Consider the following 22,534-nt stretch of genomic DNA (forward strand, 5'->3'; position numbering starts at 1 on the left):
ATTTTAAAGATTATGGTGCCAGCTAATTGCGAAAAATGGATCCACCGTATAAGAAATGTGCTCCCCCCCCCTTCTTTAAAGTTGTATATTACATTACTTCAATAAATAGCATCCGAATACGAAGACACATTCGCTCAGTTGAATAGAGCGTCGCACTAAACAAGGTTAAGAGCGTGACCTCAACTCCGAGCCAAACAAATTCATTTTAATAGTATTGTTTCCTTCATCAGAATTCTAATCCAAGTTTAAATTAATGTGAAAAATCAACCTGTTGCTGGACTCTGACCTTCTATTCTGTTGTTGTTAAAATCAGTAAATAAAACATTGATTTTAACGCGTTAAATTGCGGTTTACCTTTTTAAAACAATTTTAACGAAGTATAATTGAGGCAGTGAGAAGCAAAGGGTTGTAAGTGGACATTTTCAAGTTTTGAGTAAAACGCGTATAACGATTACGTCCTAGGTAGGCTTTCATTGATTTTTTTTTCTAAATCATGCTGTACGCAGCACCTACCACTAGTAGTACCATCTCTTGCCCAAAGACAGATGAGGGTTTCTCCTACCATTATACTGGTTATCTCCAAATTTTTTATTTTGCCACTTGTATTCCTTTACTTCTCACTACCTCAGTTGTTAATTTCAATTTTCTTTGTTGCTTTACTGCGCTTTGCTTTAGTCTAGCGTTTCTTAATTTCTTTGATAAGTAGAATCCTTTTTAATGCTCTCTTTTTTCGTGGAACCCCTGTTGTTCCAATAGTTTACAGTGGCGTAGCTAATATTCTTTTTCGGAGAATACCTAGGTTCTTACCTCAAAGAAACTATCACATTAAGTATTTTTCATTAAATCGCTAATTAAATACACATAATTATAGATCATTTTAATTATTGATGACTGCTAAGTATTATTTATTATTGTAAAATACCAGTACACTCCTATTCGTGAGTGAGAAATACTCATAATTTTTAAAAGGGATAAATATAACCTCAGAATTTATGCATGAGTTATATGCTTCAAATATCTTCTTAGTTAGGAAAAGAAATACTAATGTGTGCTTTACCTACAAAAGTGTTAAATAAGTTATTCACTTAAATTTACGTAGAAAAAGTTTTTAAACCTTGAAATTAAAAAAAAATCTCTTTTTTTCAAACATTTTTTAAAAAAGTTTATTTACATTTTAATCGAGGTTGTTGCTTGGTGAGCAAAAAGGTTCCCGCCCAACAGGATAAACAATTAAAAGGATCTATCCATATTTCTGAAGAGTTGAAGGTGGGAGGAGGTTCTAACGGGGAAGTAGGTGTGATGAAAGATTAGAACAGGGAGGAGATGATAGTTTGGCAGATACTTGGCGGGCAAACTAGATATCATAACTTTTTATGACTGAGGGTTTTGGGGTTTAGGATGAAGGCTTTCTTTTTGTGCGGAAAAGTTAAAGGTTTTCTTGGCGGGGAATTTTTTACAACAGGGTTGTTTTTGGTGAGGTACAATGTATACACAGCGTGACCACATTTTCACAATCAATTTTCAATTTCAATCACATTTTCACAATCAACGGCGGCAATCGTTATATACCTGGAATGTACTACAGGACGAAGTTTTTTAGTAGCAAGATTGCTCGAGCAATCTCCAGATGAAACATCTTGGAAAACTTCATACGAATGTATAGTTGTTGGGAGCAAAGATCTATTCCAATCAAATTAGAAGGGACATACCCAAAAGAATATATTTTTTAACTTCACAGTGGCAGATTTTCGCAGGTTTTGATAGCTTTTCTGTTAGTCACTAAAAATATTTGAGGGGCCCTTTCGTTGTTCCGTTCTAATTTTGTATTAAATGTCTGAATCAATGAACGTTCATTTGCATACTGCGGACGAAATCGACCACTGTATTTGTTTAGTTTTAACTTAGACGACGAATGACTCCTCCTGTCACACCAGTATTGGTGTTGGTTCCGTCGCAACCAATTAACCAATAGCAAACCAAGTTGTCAAGTGGTTTTTCATCAGCTTTTAGGAAATTAATAATGTTATACTGTATAATTTCAGCTTCTCCGAGCAAAACTTTTATATATCCTGTGTTATTTAAACCGGGTTCTTGTATTAACGATATTTGATAGGAGTTGTAATGCAATGTTTTGGCTCTTTTTCATTTGCGATGAAAATCACTTGTATGTTTCGAAATTTGGAAATTCATTTTTTTCAGTCTACCATAAAAAGAAGGCGACTCTGTTCACAAGTAGAGTAAATTTAATACAAACGCGTAACGGAGAATTCGTTCTTGTTGGGTACTTTTGTTAATAGGAATGTACCATCACAAAAGCTAAAAAATGATGAGCCGCAAAAGCTCTTAAATGTAAAAGAATAAATTATCTCAATAATAAAATAAATTTGCTAATTGATAAATAAGTTTAGATTCTGTGTTAAAAATACTTATAGTGTTTGCACTTGACTTATTTTTGTTTTTCAAGGTCGTGTGAAAATGGAAGAAAAAAAGTTGATTTTTGGATTATTTTGTTGCTTTTAGAAAATTTTAAGAAATTACTCTATCGACCTGAAACTTGAGATATTAACCTTACAAAGGGTTTAAATTTGCACCTCTAAGCATTTTCAAAATTATATAGTTTAAATTTCGTAAAAAAAGTTTAAAAACGATCCTTTTTTTTAAATTTTGGAATTTTTTGGGGCGATTTTGGAACCTAAAGATATTAATTTAAGAGGCTAATATTTTAAGGGTACCCTATAGATGCTCAAAGACAACGTTTAAGCGTTTCGAAATTCGAAAGCTTATTCTTTTTTCACTCCACCCTAATATATATGCCCGCGCTACGGAACAATATTTTTTTGTATTCTAGTCCTTTTAAAGTTATTTTTTTCGACTTTATCCAAAGCACTTTGGCGTCAGTACAGATTATGACGAAGAATCTCCACGAACAAAAAGTCTCTGAAAGAAATATAGTAATGCATAAAGTCGTTGAAAGTGTCAACACAAAAGTAAAACTACTGCAAAAAGGAATGAAATTTCAGGATCTGGAGATGAAAGGAGGAAAAAGATATGGAGAAGGGAAAAGTTCAGAAAGAGTTTTGCTGAACAAGGAATTTTTTCAGTTTCTCAGTTTAAATAGCCCTGTCCTGCATAATTTATGGCAAGAGCTTTTGTATTTCATTTGCATATTTATTTGAAACGAAGCATTGGGAAAACGAGAATGTTTTGTACTTCAAATAAGAGTGGCGAATACTATTTGCATTCCTTACAAATTCAGGCTGTTCTGAAATGATGCAGCAAAAATGATGAAGTTGTTTTTGATATTTATGCTGATTGCTTAAATTTACGACACACATACATAACATTTAAAACATACTTAAAAGCATGAAAATTCGTTTCAGTGGTGACGTATAATGACGTCTGTCAACGTTAGCGGTGTTTTAAGCGAGGAAAAATAAGCAATTGAAAACGCTTGATTAATAGTGAACAATGCAATCATTTCATACAGCGACTAAATCAAGCCCTTGTCAAATTGTTAAATTACTGTTTAAAATGATTATTAAAATTAATAATAAAAAATGTTACTCTTAAAACAGTCGTGCTTAAAACATAGTTGTATAGTGTTACTTTTTTTTTGTATAATCACAACACTCCTAATGGCGAAAGGAATTTCAAAAAGTATAATAAGTTCTGGTGTATCCCCCGCAGCCGGGATTCTTTTTTGGAAATTAAAATTTTCAAGGTATAAAAATTACCCTATAGACTCCATTAATAGGGGAGATTGTTGTACCTTGGGACACTGCTAATTTCAAAAAATCTATTTTTAGCAGCTATGTTTTGTAATCTCTAATAGTAACCTTCACCGCTAAATTGTGCCATACTAAACATCAGCATCAAAGTAGTAAAATTGACAATTTTGTGAGAGAAAATAAATTTCATGACTCAAAATAAATATTTTCTTCATTTTTATTTCATTTTTTGTCTTTGTATTTGTAAATTTAATGAACTGAATTTTATTTTGTTATGAAAGAGAAGTACTTTAAATAACTTTTTTATGAAAAATAATAATAGTGCAGCCAGATTGACTATTATTTTGATTTTTTTAAACCATGTGATGATTATACCTTGGGACAGCCAAACATTTTTTTTAACTTAGGACACTTTCCAAGGCACAACATATGCATGGTTCTTAATAATTAAGATATGTTTAGGAACATGGAACAATATTCTAATCTTATGTAGTCTTTTAAACACAATTTTATGTAAGATAATAATTCCTAATTCATTATTCATAATTCATTATTCATAACTCATCATTCATAATTCATAATCAATTATTCATGATTTAATTCACTATCGAGAAAAAAACATTTTTTTTTTTTTCTGATGCGAAATTGGTTCAAGTATATGGCTATTTCCTAAATAATGCAGACTTTCTCATAGTGCAAAGGATTTGTCCTAACGTACAGTAGGATGTTGTACCTTGGGACAGTTTGGAACTTTTACTTTAAAAATGGCTGCCGACATTTTATTTTCAAACGATCTGAATTAATATATATATATATATATATGCATAGAAGTATGTTGGGGTATTTTAATGCGACTTTTAGATTTTAAATTTGATTCAAATAATTAACCTTATAAAGTAAAATATGAAAATTGTCCCTAGGTACAACACTCTCCCCTACGCTTAGAACAGGAATTAGTAAATGGAGGGAGCAAGTCTAATCATTGTCTTAGCAAAAGATGAAGCGAATACGCCAAGTCAACTCAACAACGACAAATGATCGACTTTTTTTTTTTTTTGGCTTGAAACTAGCGAAACAAAACGTATTTCTTCTAATGCTTGGCTTTAAAATCTATCATGTGACTTGGGAACTTAGTCTCACTCCGTTTTATCTCGTCTCAATGCATATACCACACAAAATGTATATCAATTAAAAAACAATAATAATTAGTTTATCCAAATGAGGATTGAAATTTACAATTATCTACATATTCAAAAATTATTCAAAAATTAATTTATATATTCAAAAATATATATATATATATAAAGTTCAAACTGACTGATCTAAAAAAATATTATAACATAAATTTTTATTTTAAAAATTGCCACTCGCCAAATAAGGATTTTTTTAAAGTTTCAGTTAAAACTTCTCTTACGAACAAAATAATTACACTATGTAGCATGAAAAATAATTCGGGAACTATTTCCGCTAATTCTCACGTAAAATGACCTCCTAAATCCAAATAATATTACTGTTTTCCTCATAACCTACCACGGTTTGGAATTAATTTCCCTCATTTTTTTAACTTATCAAAAAGTTAATTGCCATTATTTTGATTTGGATTGAAAGGGAGCATATAATAACCGTTAAAATTCTTCTGAAGGGCTAGAGAGGCGAAAAGAACATAAACATACATGTATGCTGCAAGAAGGGAGAAACAGGTGGCATTACTTCCCTAAATTATTTAACAAATCATCATAAACTTTTTTTTTGTGAAGTTTTTTCCACTTATTTTTTTAAAATTAAAACAAGAGTATTGGTATCACTCGCATGAACCCCGTATACAAAATGTGTTCCCCTTGCAAATAATAATAACAATAATAATAATAATAATAATAATAATAATAATCATATAAAATAAAATTAAATTAAAAAACAGAAATTAAATCTTAAAAGCGTGACTGCTTGAATACGAGTCACATCGCAGATCTATAGTAAATAAAATTCCCGTGTTATTCACTCACGTTGCATTCACAAATGGTATCAAGACTGAAATTAAAATGTATAAGTAAAAATGATGTAGAATTATAAACAGTTAATTTTTCTACTCCCTTCCCCTTCCAAATCAAAATAATGGCTATAATGTTCTCAAAAAGATAATTTTTATAAAAGGGGGTGGATTTGAAAATGATTTATTTTCAAAAAGTGTATGACAAGAGAAAACTGATCATATTCTTATGCGGAACTTCATGTTACCCAAAAATAAGCTGGAACAATGTAGGAAACAATTTTTCTTGCCATCGACTGCAATTTCTTTAAAACAAAGAAAATTTTAACTTTAATTGTGAAAAAAAAAAGTATTATGTGGAAAACCTAGACATTGTAAAAAGCAGAATTTTTTTGAGAATAATAATCAACTTTGTTGTTTATATCAATTAACTTGAAAAAAAAAAATCCTGAATTAAGAAAAGAAAAACAGAAAAAAAGCTTTATTGGTATAAAAATGAAGCCTTTAGGCTTCAACCGGAATAATTAAATGTCTTTCGATTTTAGTTAAGCTTTTTGAGGTGTATAAGGAACTGTAATAGCCACTTTTTTTAAACTTAAAACTTTGAATTTGCCTTCAAAAGTTTTTAACTACTCCGTAGTGTATATAGGCAAATTTCTAAGACGGCCTTGAACGGAAAATTTGTTTCAGTCCATTTAAGGTTTTATTATTAAGTGTAGAGAAAATTTAGAAACGTTAATCTGAGACGAAGTTTGAAGACAAAGAACTTTACTGGCTCTCATGATTTTATCAAATTCAGCATTTTTTTAAACTAAAACATATGAACGTATTTGATAAATTCAATCTTGTCAGCTTATTTTTAGTTAGATCGAAAACAATAAATTACGCAAATGCAAAATGAAAAAAAAAAAAAAAACGATGCAACTGTTCAGTAATAAGTTTTAATTTTAGGCCTTTTTTTCTTTTGTTAGTGTCAGATGCATTAATGTATGTCACTTTACATTTTCATGCAATTAAAGAAAATTGACGAATACTTATGTTTAAGTGCATTTCGAAGAAAATAGAGATTTAAAGGTCTGTATATTTTACATAAAACCTTAAAGTTTTCTGTTTCAATGTCTACTTATACCTTAGATTTAACAAAAAGGAAAGAACAGGTTGGTTGCATAAATTTAAAATAATGTATTATTGATTTCTAAGACTTCGCGTGACGTAAAAATAAAAGAAAAAAAAAGTCTACGTATGTGTATATTTATCGTTAAAACCCTATCTTTGCAACGAAAAATAAATTTAAACTATAACTTTAAAATGTTATTCTTAGTCGAGAATGAATGCCATATACTTGTACTTGTTCGACTTCAAACTTTAGAAAAATGCTTAGTTTTTCATTTCAGAAAAGACTCAAAGAAGAGCTTGACAAATTGCTTTCTTTGAAAAAGTTTTTAATGCGTCTTTGCTGTTCCTGAAGCAATTATGTCATGTAAATTAGATGTTCAATGTGCTCTAAAGAGTGCTTTGAAAAGCATTTTTTTTTCAGTGAAAGAGATAAAAGATGTTAGTACGTAATGGTATTTTCTTTTCATACTTTTTTAAGCTTCTCGACAAAGCGGTAGAATGGCGACTTTTTTTCTCATTATATGGTTTAAGTTACGGGATTTGACATGAAAATAATTTTAGATTTTTCTTTCAACACACATATTACGTGTAAATAAATCTTAATTTTCAGATCGTAAAAAAAATTACATGGAGTCAAAAATAGTCAAGTTTGAAAGTTTGATAATAGAGTTACTCAACGTAATTATGCTTAAAGTTTGTTTTTACCTTTTTACATTTCTGCGGAAAAAAACGCATCCAACAAAGATTTAACACTCAATGTTTAGGAACTAAATTATGTACTCTAGTCTGCGGTCATTCTCTTTCAATAACAAACAAATTTGAAATAATTTCAAAATGAGTTATAAAAAAATTCAATTTAAACTTCAGAATTGTAAAATGTACCTGAGCTTACATATTTTTTTATGTTTAATAGATTTTAATAGCCTTAAATTATGCCTTTGTATTCTTTTGATATGTTTATGTTAATAGCTAATTAAATAGAAAAATGCTTTTGCAGAAAATTTGGAAGACAAAACTTAGAGCGGGAAACACGGTGCGTTTCTGTATAATCTCCATTTTTAAAGGTATTACCATTTAACTAAAAATTATTTTTGAGTCAGGTAAACGAATTTTTGTGAAGATACAGTAACCATACGAAGGTTTAAAAGTTTTTCTTTTCGATTTTTGATAAAGAGTAGTTCACCGGAACAGGTGCCATTAGTGAAATAAAATGCGCTTAGATTTTTTTTTCTTTTTAAAGTTTTTAAGGACATTTACTCCATCTGCCGCCGTCGCGTCGTGTTGAAATTTCGAGCAAATGCCGGTTTTTGACCATTTTAGCAAAGTTGGTAAAACAAACCATTAGTGGCACTAAATTCACGTAAATGTTGTGAGATGTGTGGGAAAAATTCGTTCATTTGCCACAAATGCTTCGAAATGTTTAGCAACTTTCTGGTTTTTTGAGGTTTTAATTTAGTTAAATTTTAAACAATAATCGTTTAACCCGATTCATTCAAAATAAATACACACTATTTTGTAATAGAAATTATGAATCGTATAACGTGTTTTATGTTTTGTAAATTAGTTATTTATTGATACTGTATATTAACTAATGGTACATACATATTATAATAAATAGTCGACAGCTCTCATATTTTTCTTGTCTAGAACTAATGGTAATAACCCAGAAACTTAAATTTATACGCATATATATATTTTTGAATAAGGACACTGTTACTACTTTTGCTGTAGACAGTTAAATAACAGTAACTGCCAATTTTCATTTTTCTTCTTTTTTTCTTTTTTTTTTTTTTTTTGTATGTTTCTGTGTGTGAGCATTTTTGTTAGCTATTGGACTTAAGCTGTAGTACACAAACTCCACAAAAAAGCGCGAAAAAAATCATCAAGCTCCATAATGTTCCTATTGTTAGTACTGAATACAAAATGAGTTTCTCGGAACGAAATTTCTCGAAAACTCATTCCTGCAGATACTGCCGTTTACCTGCCCACAACAGACTTCTGAACCAGAAGCAGTCGGGTGCAATAGCACTCCCGTAAAAGCATGATAAAAATGACGGATTTTTTTTTCGGTTATGAAAAAAAAAAGAAAGAAAGAACGGCTACATGTGTGGTGTGAATTTTTCACACGAAAGAAATCCCAATCGGCAACTGATTCGTAAGCTAGACAGAGAAACTACTGAAGCAAAGTACACTTTCTAACCTAATAGAAGCTAAGTTACACAACAAACTTCTGAACCAAAAAAAGTTGGGTGCTATAGCACTCCCGTAAAAACATGATAAAAACGACGGATTTTTTTCTGGTTATGGATGAAAAAAAAAGAAAGAAAGAAAGAACAGCAACATGTGTGGTGTGAATTTTTCACACGAAAGAAATCCCAATCGACAACTGATTCGCAAGCTAGACAGTGAAACTACTAAAGCAAAGTAAACTGTCTAACCTAATAGAAGCTAAGTTAATAGGATGCAAGAACCTACTTATTTTACCTTTCTCACCTACTCCTGTCACGTTTCATGAGCTAAAAAAAGGTGGAATACTTAAAAGTTGATCAAAGATCAAAAATATATTCCTGATAGTTGTGCATCTTTTGTAACAGGACTGTTACAATCGAGACCGCAAACAAGGGCTATTACGTGGATAATATGTATCCAACGGTGCAGGTATTTGCACTCTGAAAAAGATTAAGTTACAAACACGCAGACAGACGCGTACAGGTTTAAATAGTGTGGATTCCAATTTCAATCAACATTTTTGCATAACTTCTCTAATATGAGGACAAAAAAAAATATAAAAAATCTGGTACAAATTAGAACTAAATAACCACAGAAACCCCTGATTTTTCTGCATCAGATAAAACTTGTTCCAATATTCCAAAGAATCTAGAACGTGATTACAATTGTTTTAAAACTAATTTCATGCTAAAATGTATGTGAGCCATTAATTGAATTTTAACTTTAGGATGTCGGGCCCCTATGGTTTAAAAAGGTTTAAGACAGGGCAGAATAGCTTCCTCTGGATGCCCTGCATCCAACGCTACCTGTGCTCAGAAGGTAGACATTGCTAATCTCGAGGAGATAGGGTTAAAGATATTCAAATGCGCACAGAAATTAATAGCATACAGGACTACTTATGCTTATGTAGTTTATGCATGTGTAAATGATAAAAAGCTATATCAAAACAGCTTATACCCACTTCCACCGATAGTTCTAGGTTCCTCCACCCTTTAATATATTAAAAAATATGATTCAAACTCAAAAATGGGGGGATGGGGGATTTCATGTCAGTGAAACTGGGAAGCACCATCAAAACAACATCGTACCAACATAGCTCTCTAAAGCATACTTCTTCCAGCATTCTAAGTAATACTTATTCATAAAAAAACAAAACGCTTTTAACGAATATATCTCATACATATATGCGTTTCATACATTTCAAAACGTTTGAAATATGTCTCTGCACTTTTTCCCCACGAGCTCAAGGCATTTAAATAAATTACAGTTTTTTGAGGATAGTTTATTATTTATGGCATCCGCACGCTAAAAAGTTTAAAACTTCCATTAATTTTAAAAGCGTTGGTTTCCAAGAATAAAAATATTCGTTTCCACGACAATATGCAGCTGTTAGAAGCCTTTATCTTGGAAAGCGGAAAGATAACTGAAAATTATGTTAAGATAAATGTAAGCAAGCAAATGTAAAGAAAATATAGTCTCGTAAATATTAAGGTTAAAGGAGATAGTCTAATAGTTATAAAAGTGAAATTATTTTATTATATTATTCTTTTTCAAATATTGCATTTGAATAAACTGCATGAACAAAGCAAACTATTATTATATTCTTAGTTGACTCAGTAATTTTATTCCATGAAAAGTTTTTAAACAATAACTTTATCATTAATTGCACATAATAGAATTAAGGAGTATGTACTTTAATGTCTTCGAAAAACAGGATAAATCGCTTTTGTGCAAAAAATAGGGCAAAAGTGAGAGAGACGCCATACTTTTTGTAGAAGTTAGGTAAAAAATAAAAAATGCAATATAAATCAATCCTTTATGTTTTATTTCAAAGTACACTAATTTAAAGTATTAAAATTACCACTAACGAGCTTTGGACTTATATAAAAAATAAATTAAAAAAAAAGATTGTAAGTTGACAACAGGCCATTTCTCCCGCAACGTGTGGGTAAGACGCCATATAGTGTGAGATATATGCCATCTATGTTTTTTATTTCCTGTTTCTGATCTTTTTGCGGATTATTCCATAAACAAAATTACTACAGTGCATTGTACACTACTCATGCAGCCATTTTTAGCGTAAGCAACATTTAATACAGTATTTTTTTTTCTTAAATAATAATATTTCCAACATTCCACTCACAGAGCAACTTGTATTTAATTCACTGTCTATCTAGGTAGCTTTGGATACGATTTCACAAGAATCTTTGTAGGGGTTTCTTTACTAGTGGATGTTTGTCTGGAAAAGATGGGTTTTGTGGAGACGGAACTGATGTGGCAGCACTTTCAAGAGGAATGTCAGGCATAGCATTAGATTGAGTGGGAATATTCCAGAAGCTGCAAAACCTAAATTAGCTGTTCCCACGGCATTCTATGAAGTTTTTGAGCTTCATTTTTCGATATTTCTCTCTTTTTTTATACTGTTTCAATAGCCAGATTTAAGTTCTCTTCACTTCACTGCACTCTGTTTACCCTATGCTTCCTCGCGCATTTCCTCGGAATTAAAAAAAATATTTAAAAAAAAAAACATCAATTCATTTACATTTTTGAAATCTTTGGCACTCTCCTCATTATGTGGGAGAGATGCCACATATGTATAAAGTACGTAAGGATTGACATATATTGCAAAATGAATTAGAAAAATGTTCATAACAGGCTACATCAAACACTAAACTCCCCCCTCCCAGTTCTTACTTTACGGTGCCTTTGTTTTACATTTAACACTCATTGAAACCAAAGAGACTAAAAATTTCGTCGGAAAATGCTTGCACTAAAATAATTTTTTCGTCGTACACACGTCACACTCGAGCGCAGTCAAACAAGAACTGACACGTTAAGAAGAAAGCGTCTACGGGTAATTGAAAAGAGTGAGAAATATAGCCATACCTTTTTCAATCACTAAATTTCCGAAGGTATGGCTTCTCCTTTCATATGGCGTCACTCCTACGTTTACCACAATCACGTGAATACTTCTGCGAGTTACCAATTTATTGCTTCCGGCTTACACGAAAATGTATACTCACCTTCTAAATAATTTAAAACAATGTCTTTCTTGTTTATCATATAATACAACACTTCAGAGAACCTCCCTAATCTACCTCTTTTTGTGGTTGAATAGGTTGGATGTAGCCCTGAAAACAGCTGTTTTTTTTTTTTTTTTTTTTTAACATCATAAACCCGAGGAAACCCCTGTACTAGCACCCCGAAAGGTATTGATTCATTTGGAGGCTTAATCTACCCTAGTCACTATTAACGAAGACAGATGATATTCGACCGGCTGGAATCAAACCAGAGCGCCTTCGGTTATGGCCCTCGGTACACATGGCCCTTTTGGGCGCACCCGCCTTATTGTTATATAATTTTATAAATAAACACAATATCGTTAGGGCAAACACAAAATGACGTAAACTACACTAGCTACAACGACATTAATGCTATTGCTACTTATTATCCAATATATTATTATAAATGTTCAATATACTTTTTCTTATAATGACTAAATATTCGCAAAAAAAGTTCTGTTATCTTATTAGTAAAAGCAAAAAACGTGTACAGTAGAACTCTGATTTTATGTTATCCGTTCCATACGTTACCCCGCTTCCGACGCCATTTCCTGTTGATCCATGAAAATTTCTATGTTGTTTATGTCAAAGTATCTTGACTTATAACTACGGTTACTATTTTTCGGCAAATCTGATTATTACGTCTAAAAGCGTCAAAACTAACTTATCTGCAGAAGAGTTACATAATATTTTTTAAAAAATAAACAGGTTTTTTTTTCTATTGTTTGAAACCGTTTTGGCATTGTTTCGTTTTTCTTATTTTCTTGATTGTCAAAGCAAAAAATCACTTGAAAATTTTTTATCTTCTAATGCAAACCAACACGCAAAATTGAAAAAAAAATGCTAGTGTGGAACGTACTATAATTGAAATTGTATCAAAATTAAGATGTTTATTTTAGTTATCAATATTGCACCGTTGTCATTAAAACATCTTCACATTAAAAAAAAAGTAAACAGTACTAATAAATATCTTTATTAAAAATTAAAAAAAAAATATTTATAATTTTGCTGTTACTTTGTTGTATGAAAAATTAAAGATATTTCTAATAGGCTAAATATTTATTATCTTCACGGCAGTAAACGCAACTACGTCAATAATTACCGTAAGAACATAAGGCAGTAAATATGGCTTTTTTTTATTATGAGGTTAATTATAAATTCAATCACGTTTGTGAAGCAATTTCAAACTTTGAAATTTTAAATTGAACAAGAAAGACGTTGGAAAATTTTCTATTTAACAAAGAAAAAAAAAGATTTTTAACCACATTTATGTAATTGTTTCTGTGAGACAAAACTAAAAAATAAAAATTGAGGATATGTGAGCAATAAACTTTGAAGCAAAAGCTGCAAGTTGCTATCTTTTGTGTAAGTATAAACATTTTAGCTGCATAAAAGTAATTCCCTCAAAAGTAAACACTGTTGATACCCACCTTTTACTTGTCAACACGTTTATTAAATTGGATCATATTAACTGCAGGTGCCAGCAATATTTTGTAATGTACCCTACAATGCTTGTTCTAAAAGATGACTTTTTATGGATAATATGATCTTGACTTGTAGGACTATCTTCATTATGGCTGTACTTAAATTATTCGTCGGTCATTAAATGAGATATCATTATTAATCATACTATATATACACTTTTAACACCATATTATAATAGTTACTTTTCAAAAATTGGAATTGCACTGCTACATTTATATGTAGTAGCCTCAGAGCAATAGTAGGATATCTTAGTATTATTTCTGGGATTAGCTGTCTTAGCGTTGCTCTGAGGCGGCGATATATCTGCCCTTTTATCTAATTATACGCGTGTGTGTGACAGTGAATTTATTGAAAAATAATCCTGATTCTAAATCACGTAGGCATCGATGAAGGTGAAATCTACTTTGCATATAGGAATAAATAAGGAATACGTTTGGTAAACTATTTCTTTTTTTCTTTTCAGAAGGAAGAATATTACCAACAAATCAACGACAAGAAGTATTTCAAAATGGAACATTACTAATTACTGATGTGCAGCCAGAAATTGATGATGGATTGTACAGTTGTGAAGTTAGGTCTCAGCAAGGCGTCCCTGTTTCGAGAACTTTTCGAATAATAGTGAGAAGTATGTCCACGTCCATTGTTTACGCTCAAAAAAATCGCGTAAATAAAAAATTATTAAATAAAAACAAAAAACCCGACTGCGTAAAAACCGAAAAACAAAAACTAAGAAGAAAAATGTATAAGCCCAGTAGTTTAGAATGTTATTAAGTACCACTGAATAACTACAACGTTGAAATAGTTTTATAACCGTACACAGATAGGACAAATCATAAATTCAAAAGCAGAATAGAAGGATCAACAGTCGGGGCCCATTCATTTCTGATTCAAGGAACCCCGTAAAATTTGAATGAGTCCCGACGGTTGATCCTTCTATTCTTCTTTTGATTTTATGCTTTGTCCTATCTGTGTACGGTTATAAAACTATTTCAACGCTGTAGTTATTCGGTGGTATTTAATAAAATTCTAAACTACTGGGGTTATACATTTTTCTTTTTAGATTTTTCGGCTTTTTACGCAGTCGGGTTTTTTGTTTTTATTTCATAATTTTTTATTTTACTCATTTTAGTTAATTTTCATTGACTTAGTTATTATGATTTTAAGACGGTAAATTTCGCAACCTTGTTATTTCATTGAGACAGTTTGTTTGTATCGTGAGTTTTATTTAGTAACTTGCGATGGTCTAAAATACTGATATTTAGTCCCTCTAGGGACCTAACTCGGCTTAAAGCTACTTGTGCTTGACTTTCGGCAAAAATGCGCGAACTTAAGTCAACCGCAGCACAGCTGTATAAACTGCTTGTATAACTCATGACGACGCGAAATCGGAAATGACGTCAGTCAAATCTTTCTCGCAAAACTAAAAAAGCCTCTCAAGAAAGTACACGTCGCGAAACTCAGTCCCTTGAATCAAGGCAAAAACAAATGCAACATAGAGAGATGTGTTAGAGATGAAAATCGAATTAGTAGACTTTCTGTCTTTTGGTGCTTATTGCCCGCGTTTATTTTGATGAGAACTACAGTCTGAAGTTTTGCCTTCGTTACGCATAATATATTTTTATTACACTACAGAATACATCTAAAGAACACATGAAAGAGTTTACATCAGAAAGAGGGGAAAGTACATCCGGAGAGAGGGTGTCTTGACCCACCGCCTCAAGTGGGAGAAGCAATCGCTTAGACCACTCGGCAATTTAGACCGTAATTAGTAGACATGGTAAACAGGAAAATTGAGGCAGCGAAAACTACCTGCATTTGTCGCACGCAGGTAGCGTGAGCGTGCGACACAGTGTGCAACACCCAACGCGCGAACGATCCAGAACTCACAAAATATGGCAACTGGTTGTTGATATGGTGAATTTTGATTACTGTCATAAGTTTAGTGACACTCCCAAGGTTAAGACAAATCAATTGACGTAAGAATTACCAAAATTGGACAAGTCGTTTAGCCTGTAGAAAGCCACATAGGAGCAAACATACATAGACTTATAAACACATTACTCTCTTTTGCGTCGCGCAAGCGCAGTCGGGTCAAAATAATCATAACATTGATATGAATTATTTATTTGTATATAACACCGCTTCTTCACAAATAATAAAGCATAGTTTATCTAAGAAAACAAAAAATTAAATTTTACATTTGTATGCAGCTTGATATTTTGATTGGCTTTCGCCCTAGATTCCTTTTAATACATGTTTTGGGTTTGGGTTTTAATAACGTTTGAATTTCTTCGTTACGATTTAACTGTTAAAATGTTTAACGATTGGACTTTTTTTTTTTTTTTTTTTTTTTTGCATTTAAATGAAATAACAAAAGTGCACGGATTTTTTTCTTAACTTCCAATGCCACAATTTAGGCTTGTGTATACTTCAGCTTGCATTTCCCCTAATTCGCTTTGCCTTTGTGTCATAAAACTCAAAATTGTACCTTAATATCTAAAAATTGTTAATGGTATTCAGGAAATATTCCATATTTCCAAAATGATGCAGAAAAAAATGAAGAATATTAAAAAAAGTGTAATTTATTATAAACTTATAAAAATATTTGAAATGAAAAAAAAAAAAAAAAAGAGTCAAACAGAATATAAAATCGAACACTTACGGTTAAAATTTAACTAACAGTTTTCAAATAAGAGGTGGTCAATATATTTAACAGTAGTTTTTATCTGCCTCCTCTTTTGTCAAAAATGTCAATTTTCCCCTCTTTCCCCCTTGCGTCACATGTCATGTTATTCTCAATTAACATATTCTAATAAAATGTCTAAAGTTAAACTTATTGTTTACCCCTGTGCCTTCTTGTAACAAGCAGTCAGGGTTTTACGAACTCCATTCCCGCCCTCAAAGCTTGACACCATTTGAGGCAGTGAGAAGCAAAGGGATGTAAGTGGCAAAATTAAAAATTTTGAGATAACCAGTACGCAGGGTGAATCTCTCCTATGTCTCGCGGCAAGAGATGGTACTAGTAGCCCTGCTAGTTGCTGCCATACAGCATGATTTAGAAAAAAAATCAGTGAAAGCCTACCTAGGATCTTATCTTTAAACGTGTTTTACTCAAAACTTGAAACTGTCCACTTACATCCCTTTGCTTCTCACTGCCTCATTTGTAAAACCTGTTTCCCATACGAAAACCTGCACCCCGAACGGATATTGTAACGCCGTAAAAAAATGTATGGTAGTTAAATTCCAAAAATTTTCAAATAAATCATACTCAAAAAAACTCTAATTTTCTCATTCATGTTTTCTTTTCAGCTGGTCCCAAAATCGCAAGTTTTGGTTTTAGAGAGAACCTTCACGAGGGCATGCGAACAGCAGTAACATGCATAGTCGTAGCTGGTGATGGGCCCCTGACGACCAATTGGCTCAAAAATGGACGACCGCTTGATGAAATAGAACTGGACGCTATGGTTGTGTATGCAGACGATGGCTTTGTGTCTACTTTGACACTTAAGAATCTCGCTTACAAACATAATGGAAATTATACCTGTGTTGCTAAAAACGATGTAGCGTCTGGTGCATACAGTGCTACATTAGTTGTAAAAGGTAAATATATTTTTGTTACATTTTCATGTGGTTAAATAAAAAAGATCGATGCATAATCTTAATAAAGTGGCGGTTTAATATGATGTGAATAATTAGTTATGTAATAGCGCTAGGCATCGTTTTATCTGCATGTGCAAACCTAGTACATTCCCACAAGAGCTAGCATGTATCATTTTTTTACAGAACATCTACAGTCAAATAGCTATTACCTTCTAATTTTAGTGTCCTGCTCTCCCACCAGATGGAGACACTTCGACTCTCTTTGTTGGGAAACTGCAATAGGAATTTAGTTTTTGCAAAAAAGGAGAAATCAATGCCAAACGAATACTAAAGCTGTTCCTTTAACAAGCCACAAAATCATACGCCATATCAGTGACAATTTTCTGAATTTTTAAAATTCACGACTGAAGCTTGATTCGGAATGTGACTATGTAAACACGAGTTGCTAAATATACAATTTGCTTTACTGTGGAACAATTAAACTCTTTCTGTTTGTTTACATCTAAATTTACAATTTAGAGTAATATTTAGTTTTTTCTTCAAATAAATTGCAAATAATTAATATAAAGGAAAAATATGAGGACTTTCAAAATTCTGTCCCGTGACAGCGAAACTGATTTCTAAACGCTAATACCGCTATGTTGCTATGAAACAATTCTCAACTTATTTCATTCTTTTTTTTTTTTTTTTTTTTTTTGTGGCAATGTCAGGTATTTTCGACACGTTTTAGTCCAAAACACATGTGATAGTTTCATTTCTTCTTTGTTTTCCTTGAATCATTTAGTTCCACCTCGATGGATTATTGAACCCACTGACATATCAGCAGTAGCAGGAAGACCAGCGAAAATTGACTGTCAAGCTGACGGCGTTCCACTGCCGCACGTCCGGTGGAAACTATCAACCGGTATGTTAACTGTATTTATAAAAAGCTTTGGGAAATATCTGTTGGAATGAGCCTATTTTCGAATGTATTGGTTTAAAGAAGCTTTTTGCAATTTAATTGAGAAAAGTTATATTTGTAAAATTGAAATGAGTTTCGATATTTTTGCTTGTAAAATCTGAAGTACCACTTACGGTGGGTTGTTTTTCTACATAGTGCAGTCGAACTCGTTTATAACGAGGGAACTCGAGTCGATCTCGTTTATAACGAGTAACCTCGAGTCAATTTCGTTTATAACGAGTAACCTCGAGTCGAACTCGCTTATAACGAGCGAACTCGAGTCGAACTCGTTAATAACGAGCGAACTCAAGTCGAACTCGTTTACAACGAGTGCCAAGATATAAATATATTTGATCTTTATAAACGAGTGCTCGTAGAAAATAGGTTCATTAAAATAACAGAAAATACCACACATATTTTTTTTTTTTTTAATTTTGTGCACACCCAAAGAAGATTGCTAATTTGAACTGTCACTCTTTCGTTTTTTATGTAGCTGTTTCTGCTTGAATTTCAAGTGTGCACTCGAGAGTTGTGCACACCATGTAAAAAATGTAAGAAAATAATAGCTATGGGATTTAGAGGTGGAAGTCATTGAAAATTTAACGAATCAAAACAGTTTTCTGGCTTTTCAACTCGCTTTTTACGAGCAAACGGGCTCGAAGTTTTAAAATTGGGCTGAACAAGTCTGCCGAGTTTCCTCTTTTAATCCGGATTCTCGTTAAATCAAGGCTCCTTATAAGCGAGTTTGGTTGTATTATGTGTTTGAACTAAGGTTAGAGTAAAAATTTAAAATATTATTTAGTTTTTTATGTGAAGTATCAAGTGCTCAAATTATCATTATTTTAAAGGTGAACCACCAGAGAAGTTCAAGACAATTGTGAGCAGTTCTCATGTCCATATCTTAGTAAATGGCTCTTTAAATTTCCGAAGTGTTGAAGCATCTGACGCTGGTTTTTACCTTTGCGAAGCAAATAATGGAGTCGGAGCAGGCCTGAGTACAGTCGTCCGACTGTCTGTCCACAGTAAGTGACTTATAAAAGGGAAAAAAAACTTTGCTATTTGAATCGAACCAAAATGCAATAAGAGAAAAAAAAAATAGTAATCACACATACTAAAAGGAATTAAGGAAACTGTCAGAAGCTTTTTTATTTCACAAGTTAAATATGCATCAAGAAATTTGTACATATATCTTTTTGAAAATAATATGTGGTAACAAACATGTGATACATTCATTTTGAAAATGGATAATATTTGCAAAAAAAAAAAAAAAACATTTATATCGAACTAAACAGTTTTTTTCCTTTAAAGGTGCTCCTCAGTTTCATTCAAAATATACAACGATGACGTCGAGAAGGGGTGAGAGAACGGTGATGGAGTGTAAAGTGTACGGTGACATGCCGGTATCATTTTCTTGGAAGAAAAATGGTGTTCTATTAGATCCTTTAACTGAGACTAGGTCTGTAGCTATACTTTTCATCAATCTCTCTCTCTCTCTCTCTCTCTCTCTCTCTATATATATATATATATATATATATATATATATATATATATATATATATATATATATATATATACATATGTTTATTGAATTACATTTTGTGCATCCAAAGTAAATAATATAAGACGTTTTGAACATTGTTTTATTACTTGTTTTACCTCTCGAATTTGTCCTTTTCTTTCCAAACCAATTCTTGGAATAGCTTTAGAACACTTTCTTTTACTCAGCACTTTCTTTGAGCACTTTTGGGGGTGCTTTTCAAATTATTTTTCGTACATTTCCGAATCTGGATTTTACAAGTTTTTCATGTCAATTAAAAAAAAACTTAACGTAGCAGCAGCAGTCTGCTCCCAAGTAATAGACGGTCTTCAAACAGGGAATGTTGTTAACTGTAACGCCGGCTCCACACTCTCCAACGAGAGCACAAGACAAAACAAGGGGTAGAGTGTGGATGGGGAACTCGGCGCCTCTTGGTGTCTCTCGCGAATGTCTCGCGTTGTCTCCAGTAAATGTCGGTAAGTTGTTCCCGAGTCAAAGGAGCGCGAGAGGTTACTGCAGCGCCATCTGTCCGCCGCGCGGAATTTGCTTTGTTTTGGTTTTCTGAAAGCAAATCGCAGTTCACCATGTCTAATAATTAGGTTTGGAACAACTCTTTGGAGTTGAAATTTTTGGAAATTTTTCAAACAGAGCCTATAATTTGGAACGCAAAGCACACAGATCATAAAAATAAGCAAAAGGTTTGATGCATGGAATCGCATTTCTTCTGGCTGCTTCTTATGTAAAATGACCCCTTGTTTCCAAATACGACCACCTTTCCCCCATCTCGGCCCCCTTTTAGAATTTCCCCCACCCCTTCTTTAAATCAGAGCCATTTTTTTAAAACTTGGAGTGGGAAAAGAGCATTGCAATAACCGTAAACATTACCCTGAATGACTAGAGATGTGCAAAGCTCAAAATTTTGTGCATATGTAGCAACAAATAAAACTTACCCCCCCCCCCCCAAATTCAAAAATAGGGGATTTTCTACAAAAATCGGTACGTGTAGGAGGAAAACGGAGATCATATTTGGATTCAGGGGGTCAATTAGCAGAAGAATCAGGCGGAATAGCCTCAGAATCATTTGAAAGTTTTTTTTGCTGCGCAGTGTGTTTGGGGGGGGGAGGAGTGCCCCCCATGTTTTCCTTTTTGCCACATATGCACAAGATTTTGAGCTTTGCACATCTCTTACGGTTAATGTTTACAGTTAATATAATGCTCTTTTCCCCTTCCAAATTAAAAAAAAAATGACTCTGAATCAGAGGAGGGGTATGGGAAGTTCTAAAAAGGGGGCGAGATGGGGGGAAAGTGGTCGTATTTGAAAACAAGGGGTCATTTTACCTTAGAATCAGCCAGAAGAATGTCTTTTCGAATGAAAACCTGCGATTCAACTCGTATGCAACGTGCGACATGCACAAGACACTTTTTTTTTTAATTTCTTTTACATCGCGAAAACTTTTTTGGATATAGGAGTCATTCATGGAAGAGAGTCTTATACTCTCATTCTGCACTTAAATTTTTTTTCAAACATCTTTTTTAAAAAAGCAGAATAAAAAGATCGTTTTTCGTTATTTTTCTAATATTTGGGGAAGTGGGGTATACACCTCAAGTCCCTCTTTTTGCGATCGGTGTCCATAATCTTGAACTTTGAACTTCTCTTGCCCATCAAAACTATTATTAGCAGTTAATATAAAGCTCCTTTCACCTCCAAAAGAAAAAAAAAATACTTGCTCTAAAACTAAGGAAATTTTTAAAAAACTTGGGGGGGGGGGACTTTAATAAAATTTTGACGTATAAGAGGAAAACGGAGGTCATATTCGGATTCAGGGGGTCATTTTACATAAGAATCAGCCGACAAAATGTCAGAAGCATTTCGAAGGGTTTTTTTTTTTTTTTTTGCCGCACAGTGTAATTTAATGCTGTGAAAATCATGAGTACAGGTCTTTATATTTTATTTTTATAACTAAATTGTATAATACTGTGGCCATTTTTGGTTATAATCTTAATTTTTAAATTCACATTTGTTGTCATAAAACAGTTTCATAAAAATAGCGGATAAACATATTTGTCAACCACCATCTCTTCTTCCTCGACTTCTTTTTTGCCTTCTGGGTGTTGTAAATGTGTAGGTAGTTGTATGTAAAAAGAATACAGGCACATCGCAAAATCTGCATCTACTTCGTGGTCCATTTTGTAAACAAACAAACGGATTGACAGTTGAAACGCGCGCGAATGCTCGTGACATCACCGGCTTCTGCGCGCGCAAACTCCTCGCCCGAGAGTGTGAACGGCTCTCTCGTTCAACGCTTCCCTCGCCATGACGTCACAAATCTCTCGGCAAAAAAAACCTCTCGTGCTTTTCAGGGAGAGTGTGGAGCCGGCATAAAGACGTTGGCGAGAAAAGAGATAATAACTCATTATAACATTATCTCTATTCGTTTCATAATAATGGATTCCATTCAATAGTAGTTAAGGAAAGCTTTTTGTTAATTTTTTGTACGTTTAACAAAACAAACAATTATTTTTTTCAGATAATCATTAAATATGAAAATGCTATAAATTTGACTTTTTTGTTTCAATTTTTTAATGCAAAAATCGAAATTCAAAGAGGAAATACGTAACATTAAACTCTGCTGAGCGAAATAATGCTGGTTAATTAAACTCTTGGACAAAACGTTAAGGGTTGTTAGAGAATAAATACCATTTTTCATAACACTTTGGTTTTCAAGAAAGTTTTCAAATGGACTTACGGCTCGCATCTCTATTACACGAGTCGCAATTACTAAGCACTCACAGTGGCAGAAACGAGCTATTGCGACAAATCTTCTTTGTATCTGTTTCTTTCTGATGTGA

General features: G+C 32.6%; 1 protein-coding gene across 1 annotated transcript in view; it reads left to right on the plus strand.

Annotated features, from left to right (window-relative positions):
• The window catches only part of LOC129221948 (cell adhesion molecule Dscam2-like), a 157,864-nt gene that overhangs the window by 42,528 nt on the left and 92,802 nt on the right, over nucleotides 1–22,534 (plus strand). Inside the window, 5 exon segments of the mRNA XM_054856340.1 lie at nucleotides 14,071–14,232; nucleotides 16,917–17,207; nucleotides 17,992–18,111; nucleotides 18,996–19,169; nucleotides 19,456–19,603. Of these exon segments, the coding sequence (XP_054712315.1) occupies nucleotides 14,071–14,232; nucleotides 16,917–17,207; nucleotides 17,992–18,111; nucleotides 18,996–19,169; nucleotides 19,456–19,603 (895 nt within the window).

This window comes from Uloborus diversus, chromosome 5 (genome assembly GCF_026930045.1).
Source record: "Uloborus diversus isolate 005 chromosome 5, Udiv.v.3.1, whole genome shotgun sequence".
NCBI classification, from domain to species: Eukaryota; Metazoa; Arthropoda; class Arachnida; order Araneae; family Uloboridae; genus Uloborus; species Uloborus diversus.